The sequence below is a fragment of the Nesoenas mayeri genome, assembly GCF_963082525.1.
Source record: "Nesoenas mayeri genome assembly, chromosome: 3".
Lineage (NCBI taxonomy): Eukaryota > Metazoa > Chordata > Aves > Columbiformes > Columbidae > Nesoenas > Nesoenas mayeri.
The window spans coordinates 4,090,879-4,099,091 of NC_137544.1; the positions used below are offsets into that span (position 1 = coordinate 4,090,879).

The following is an 8,213-nucleotide window of genomic DNA, read 5'->3' on the forward strand; positions in this document are numbered from 1 at the left end:
TGTATATTTGCTTTTCCCAGAAATGCTCACACAGTGGTCATGATGTCATATGGGTCTGACTGGTTATTTTTGAAGAAAAAGGCAATATAAATGAGATTTTGATTAACAGAGTATTTGTACAGTTCAGAAGACTGTAGATCCCAGGGACTGTCTCTCATAGATCTTTCTTGGTCCTTTTTCCTACAGTGACACAGTAAATCCAAAGCCATGAAGATCCTTTACCTGCTCTTTTCTCTCCTCTTCTTGGCCCTCCAGGTTTCTCCAGGTAAGATGGAAAAGAGATGCTAGAAGGGGATTTTACACACCTGAAGTAAATTTCCCAGCACATTTTAACCACTACTGGTTAAAATTGCCAGAAACAGAGCAGGTGTTAGTCAAATAGCTCAGTGCCTGTGGTCCCCTATGGAAACTCTTTCAAAGGTGGAGGAATTTAAGCCTGACAATATTCAAGAAGTATTTGGACAACACCCTCAGACACGTGGTGTGAATTTTGGGGTTGTCCTATGCAGGGACAACAGTTGGGCTCAATGATACTTGTGGGTCTCTTCCAACTCAGGGTATTCTATGATTCTATGAAATTCTGACTGCTTATAAAAAAAGTGGGGTTTTTTTCACTTCTGGTGTCTTCCTAAAAAGATTGTGATAAACTCTCTGGTGTTAGACACCTGAGATGTGGTCTGTGGTGGCCATGATCTTTGGATAACAGCACACTCAGCAGTGCATATGCAGATGAAAATGAAGCCTGGCCAAACATTTTTGGATAAGAAACAATATTAAAGCCTATGGACCTTGAGCCTTTTCCATAAGGTGAAGGACAAGGAGTCAGGAGGTGGGTATCATTCTCCACCTGGACTTTTGGGCCACTCATTTAGATGCATTGTGAGCTAAGGATCCCACTGTTCCAAGATGTAGACTTGCATTGTATCCTCACCTCTTACATGGCCTTTCAACATGGCCAAATCTGGGCAAGAGTCCTTAAGGCAAGTTGGTACTCAAGGCAGGTCAATGCATGGGAGACCCTCCTGGCACTACAACTTCATTGTCCTGCCTTGCAGAATGAGAATGAAGGGAATTTTTTGTTCTTTTTACAGGTTTGTCTTCACCTCAGCGGGAGATGTTTCTCTGCAGAAAAGGGACCTGTCACTTTGGAAGATGTCCCATCCATCTGATCAGAGTTGGAAGTTGTTTTGGGTTCCGCTCCTGCTGCAAATCGTGAGTTTGATATTCACCAAGGCTTATCTGCAGTATGAGAAGAAAGATCTATTTTGCCTGTGTCCTTAACCCCAAGATGCTACTGAATGTTCAGATTGGATATCAGGAAAAAAAACTATTATGCCACAAGGACAGTCAAGCATTGAAGTAGGTCAAGCTCCACAGTGTTCTTTCTCCTGAGATGTGTACCATGATCAACCATCAAGAAAGATAATTTACAGTTGGGGATGTCACCCTTGTGCTGTCCCACCTCTCTTTGATCCCTTTACAGATCCCATTCCACAGCAAAATATTGCAGTTTGATTTCTGCGGGATTAGGCTGTATGGGGAACAGAGGGGAACACTGCAGGATGAACACAGATCTTCAAAATGTGCAACAAGTGTTGTAAAAAGAAATTATAATTTGAAAGTTACCCTTCTATTTCACTCAGGAATTAATTCATTCACCCCAATACCAAGGCATATCAATTTAATTCCCTGCTTTTCCTGAAGCGATAGGAATTCTTCTTACATGTATGAGAGCACAGGGATGTCCCAGAATGGCTACATGTGACACATTTGGAAAGTATTTATATCCAAGAGGAAAATATGCTTGGGCTGAGAGTGAGAAGGGAGGGAATACAAGCAGAAAAATAATCTGAATTCTTTCTTTTTTTCTTTCTACAGGCCATGGGATTTACAGAAAATTCATGAACCTTCCATTGAAGAGTGATGAAAATTTCTTTTAAACCTATGAATTTCCTTTGAATACCCTTCCTGCTAAAACAACCGGATCCTCCTGCAAAGCTTCATGCACCTTTCATTTTTAATGCAAAAAGCTTTATGATGTAGAGTAAATCTGAATATATTCTGCATTGCCTTTGCTCCTCTTGAATAAATTGTTGTTGCTTAGCATTCACATCACTGAAACATGGGTGTTTGTTGCATGGGATGAGGGTGATAATCCTACCTGGGTTTTGACAAACAAACCCTGGAGGACAACATTTTATTGCGTGTTTTGTTTCCTTTTGTGGGAATGTGTTGAGATGACAAAATCCTTTATTTTTTCCTTACTATGCAGAAAACATTTATTGGGAAAAGAGAAATAGGAATAGCTAAAAACCCAGACACCTCACCACCTATTAAAATGTCAGCAATGTTCTGGCTTCTGGAAGATGCCCATGAGCATCCTGGGAAAGATGTAGGCCTATTTTCTTCCTCTTTTTTTAATAGTGCAACAATTTATGCCAGTTCTTTTCCCTCCAGAAGTTATTTATCCTCTAATTTCACAGCAGGGGATGTGAGTTTTGCTTTTTTCCCGCCTGTAAGAGGATGCATGAAAGATAATAGGTGGAGAACAGCTTCTGCTGATCTCTCCTCATTAGCTCCTCTCCCACTCCCTCCACCACTCCCTTCAGTTCTCCTTTGGGATACACACATTTCTGAAATGTTACTCAGGAGGAGATTTTGTTTGCCCACCCAAAATTGCAGCTCTTACATGTCCTGTAGTTGTTTCTTCACACTTCTTATCAGGGAACAGATTTATCCTCAGGTGTCGCCTCCGACTTATAGAATCATAGAATACTGTGGGTTGGAAAGGACCTACAAAGCTCCCCCAGTGCCCCCCCTGCCATGAGCAGGGACATCTTCACCAGCTCAGGTTGCTCAGAGCCCTGTCCAGCCTGGCCTGGGATGTCTCCAGGGATGGTTCATCCACCACCTCTCTGGGCAACCTGGGACAGGCTATCACCACCCTCAGTGTCAAAATATTATTCCTCAAGAATCCAAGAAGTATCTTCCTCAGGTATCTAGAGGAGACATCCAACATGCAATATAGCCATGCATTCAGGCAAAATCTCATGCTTCACCCCTCTTCTCAGTGTATTTACAGCAGCTAGATTAGATTCCATCCACCCCTAAAAAGCAGTTCAAAGCTGATTGGGCAGATTTTTTTAAAATATCTCTGAGTCTTTATTTCACTTTTTCTTCTCTTTCATGTAGGCTGCAGACTTGCTCTCTATTTGGCACTGCTAAGAGAAAAGCAAAGAGAATGTATAGGAGACTTACGGTTGAAAGCAAGTCCAGCTTTCCATATTAAGAAGGGAAAAATTACACCAGAAGAGAGACAAAGCAATGAAGATCTGTGCCTAGAAAACATCGTGGTGCTTTTAGTTGTTATCATGACCGAAGCTGTAAATTTTGCTGAGAAATGCAAGTGTACAAAGGAGTTTGCTGACAGAGAACATAGTTCATTATTCCTTAACCAGCAGATTAGCAGGATTATTCTATTCTATTCTATTCTATTCTATTCTATTCTATTCTATTCTATTCTACTCTATTCTATTCACTTTTAGCCCAAACACATTATGAAAATATAACATCTACCCTGCTGTTCCTTGTAGGATTTTCTACACTACACAATATTCAATGGTGTTAATTAACTCTACAGAAAAGGTCCACAGATGGTCTGCTTTACAACATTTAAAATTACAAATTTTGATTTTTACAGTCCTGTAACAGACAGAACTTGCAAGAGGTCCTGACTCTTCCACAACAGCACATGGAGACCAGGCAGAATATCACACAGAACTAGAAATGTCACTACTGCCAACATTCAAACAACTGAAGCCATCCCCACCAGTCTGTTGGTTCTCCTGACTCTATTGACTGGGACTGGGCTCCAATCACCACTGTCTCTGCAGCCACCTAAATTAAGTCAGAGGAGTTGAATCCCCCAAAAAATGTCTGGCATATGGTATATATTGTGGAAGATATGACATATGTACTTCACAGGTCCCAAAATATTTTGTATTGAAATATTTCTTCTTGCCTCAGCCCCTCTTTTACCTCCTGCAATTCTACCTAAACTTGTTTAAATACTTAATACTGCCTCGAATGACACCGCTTAGCAATATAACCTTTTACGATTATGTCTGGGAATGAAGTGCACACCATGGAAGTGAAGGATAGGAAACATCGTTATTTCTCAACACAGCAGGAGTTGGTGGGTAGGTGGCCACCAACCGTTGAAGTTTCTCTAAAATTCAAAAGCTGAAATTTCCTGTTGTTCAAGACTTGACCTCGACAAAAATTCTGGCCTCAGTATAGAGGACGTTGTTCTTTATGAAGAGCCAAATGTCACCCCTGTCCTGGTCCTTGTCCTTGTCAACCACAGGCACCAGCAGCAGCAGATGCTTATGGAGGTGTGTGCTGGGCAGTGTGTCCCTTGGGTGGGCACTACCCATCCTGGAGGCCCCAGGCTCCTCCTCATCTTGCTCCAGCATACTGCTGCTCTCCTTGTCAAAGACCCTGCTGAGGGCTGTGCTGCTCCATGACACATCCCACCACACAGTCAGGAGGGACCTCCCTTGCTGTCATCAACACTTGGGTTCATCCCATGGGCAACCTTTGTAGACCTTTGTAGAACTTAGTGGGAAATAGATCTCCCAGGGTGGCTGTCCAGCTCCCCCTCAAGGTGGCATCTCAAGGGGGTCCCATGGATCAGATGGGTAGTCCTGCAGGGAGCGAGTAGGGTGTTTTCTCCCCTCCACCCATCTGGGGCCAACCTGAAGCTAGACTGACTGCTCTCTGCCCATGGGCTGACCTCACCCTTCCTACAAAATGCCTCCATGATTGTGATCCAGGAACATGTGTGTTCATAATAAATGTTTCTGGTTGTTCTGGTGAAGACTCCACCTTAAGAGGAGGCCACCCTTGTCCATCGCCAGCTTTCCAGCAGCACTTGGCAGAGATTCCAGGCTCCTGTTTGTTGGCATTGCTTCCACCACGTTTCACTGAATCCAGTCCTCGCTCGCTATGAAGAAGACTCTATGCTCACTTTGTTTTTCAAAAGCGCTCCACATTAACATGGTGTTTGCAAGTTTGCCTTCAGGGAGATCACTTGGCAGCAAAAGTCTACCCAGTAGTGGAGTTACAAAGCAGAAGGCACAGAAGAAGATTTCATTTTCTGCCTTACTCAAAAAGTAGACTCATACATATCATCAAGAAGTAGAGCACAGATACAGTTACTTCCCATCTTGACAAAGCTCCTTTCCCTTCTAGGGAAAGCCCCCAACCATGGAACTCCCAAGTCCAGGGGTCACCTCTCTGATGACATATAGGAATGTCCTGTGCTCATCCTACCCTTCCAGAGGTTTAGGTCTCTGTTTTCAAAGCCAGGATTCACATGGAGTTGCTAGGTGGACTTGAGTCACAGTGGTGCATGAGGAAGAGCTGTGATAAGCAGAACGTTTCCCAGAAAGGGCTGTCAGGCATTGGAACAGGCTGCCCAGGGCAGTGGTGGAGTCACCATCCCTGGAGGGTTGAACAGATGTGTAGATGAGGTTCTTAGGGACATGAGTCAGTGCCAGTGTGAGGTTAACAGTTGGACTCAATGATCTTGAAGGTCTTTTCCGATCAAATAATTCTAGGATTCTAACTCTCTCAAACATCACTTGAGAGATGCTTTTAAGCTCCATTTCTTTTCCCTGGCCCTTGCCTGAGCTATTTGCCACCTTTGATCCTGGCTTTGCACCTTGCTGACCTGCCATCCTGGTTTAAACCTGAAGCTGCCTGATTGCTGTGAAGTCAGAACTTCTGTGGTGGAACAGCCTGGCCTTGCTGCTCGCTGTCAAGTATTCTGGTCACACACAGACCTGTGCACAGACAAACATACATATTCACCTGCAGCAGAGCTTTGCATGTTGATTCGTGGGAGGGCTGAGGTTAGTGCTTGAAAACAGAGAGCAGCAGGGCTGGTTTCATATCTACCACAGGTGGTGGATGCCCCAATCCCGGACACATTAAAGGCCAGGCTGGACAGGGCTCTGAGCAACATGATCTGGGTGAAGATGTCCTTGCAAGGAGGTTGGACTAAATGAGCTTTAATGATCCCTTCCAACCCAAACTATTCTATGATTCTGTGATTCTATTATTCGTCTGATCTCCAAATGGGAAAAAAATAGGAGACATCCTGTTTCTTCCCTGGAAATCAGTAAACTAGACTATAGGTTACCCTCAGCAAGCTTGAAGATGACACCAAACTAGGAGGAGTGTCTGATACACCAAGGAGTTGTGTTGCCAACCAGAGGGACCTCAACAAGCTGATGAAATGGGCTGACAGGAACCTCATGATGTTCAACGTAGAGAAGTGCAATGTACTACAACTGGGGAGGAACAACCCCATGCACCAACACATGCTGGGGGCCAACCAGTTAAAAAATAGCTTTGCAGGAAAGGACCTGGGGGTCTTGGTGGACACCAGGTTGAATGTAAGCCAGCAACATGCTCTTGTGGCTAAGAAAGGTATTCTGAAGATATATTTTATATATACATGTATATATAAATAAACTATATTCTGAAGGGCTGCATTAGACCAAGTGTTGCCAGCAGGTCAAGGGAGGTGATTCTTCGCCTCTGCGCAGCACTGGTGAAGCCACAACAAGGGTCCTGTGTCCACTTTTGGGCTCCTCAGCCCAAGGGAAACATGGACACACCAGAGTCCAACAAAGGGACCCCCAGGTGATGAAGGGACAAGAGCATCTCTCCCATGAGTGCAGGCTGAGGGAGCTGGGACTGTTCAGCCTGGAGAACAGAAGCTCGAGAGGGATTTTATCAATGTAGGGGAGGTGCAAAGAGGACAGAGCCCGGTTCTTCTCAGTGATGCCCAGGACCACAGGCCATGGACACAAACTGAAACATGGGAGGTTCCTCTGAACATCAGGAAACAGTTTTTTACTGTGAGGATGACTGAGCACTGGCATAGATTGCCCATATAAATTGTGGAGTCTCCACCCTTGGAGATACACAAAAGCCATCTGGACAGCCTTCAGCAAACAGCTCTGGGTGGCCAACTTGAGCAGGGGATTCAGACCAGATGACCTTCGGAAGTGCCTTCCAGGATCAACCAATCTACCATTCTGTGATTCTGTGAAACTGTACGTCTTTATTGAAGCTGATAAAAGCAGCATCTGCCCAAACAACACCAGATCCATGACAAGAGGTGTCCAGCCCATAAGCACCCAGGAGGAGCAGCACTGCCACTCCCACTGCCACGACACCTGGGGACAACAAAGGCAGGGAAGGGAGAACACTTCAGGAGGTGGTTCCAGGAGCCAGAAGTGAGAGGGATGTCCTCCTCAGAAACTCCCGGGATTCATCGCCATTTACTGCATAAATAAAGCACAATATGTGGTCACAGTTATTTAGTTCTTATATTCCTCTTTTGTCTTCCTCCAGTCGCTCTGCCACTTCTCTTCTTATAAGGACCTGTAGGGAATTACTGAAAAACCCCTCCTCAGAAAAACTCCGGTCCTTACTGCAGATGACTTGGACCTGTTCTTTCCTTAGTGGTTGTAGCCTTGAACCCAAGGCTCTTCAGAAACCTCAAGGAGATGGTTCTGTCCCCCACACTACACAATGATTAAACTCCAGTTTCCAACAGCATGGGAAAGTCTTCATGAAAGACTGCAGTCTGCTCTCACGGGGCTGAGAGAGACTGGGAAGATGTCGGCTGAATTTGGGTTTATTCAGCCCCACACATGGCAAGTTTAATCAGCTTTACTAATGGACTTTAACTGTCCTTCCCTGACCTCTGCCTCTCAACATGAATGCAAGAGGGTCTTGTCCCAGCAGTGTGAATGCAAAGAGAACAGCAGATCTATCTTAGCTAAGAAAGTAGAGGGCAAATTCCTGGATGTTTCACTTCAAATCTTACCTTTTGCAGCAAACCATAAATGCTGAACATCTTCCAAAGATGTGATGAGGGTGGTAGCATGTCAAAAAACTACAGAATCCCCCTTCTTGCTTACATTGGCCTTCATTTCCTGGAGCCAGAGATTCACCTGTAGAGAGAAACAATTGAAAGGAAAAGATAATTTGGGAGAATAGTCTGTACTTCCAGAAGGGCTGGCACTCCATTAAGATTTCAACCAACTTTGTGGGACGAGTATTAAGATCACCATAAATGCACCTTCAATAGCAAGTTAACTACCTAGAAGGACCATACAGACAAAGCCCTAAGG

At 44.4% G+C, this 8,213-nt stretch overlaps 1 protein-coding gene across 1 annotated transcript; it reads left to right on the top strand.

Annotated features, from left to right (window-relative positions):
• Positions 1–207: 207 nt before the first annotated feature.
• Positions 208–1,216, top strand: LOC308038439 (antimicrobial peptide THP2; the record flags this gene model as incomplete). The annotated part of the gene is made up of 2 exons (XM_080340965.1): positions 208–265; positions 1,092–1,216. The coding sequence occupies 2 exons, from the start codon at positions 208–210 to the stop codon at positions 1,214–1,216; spliced, it is 183 nt and encodes a 60-aa protein (XP_080197091.1).
• Positions 1,217–8,213: the final 6,997 nt, after the last annotated feature.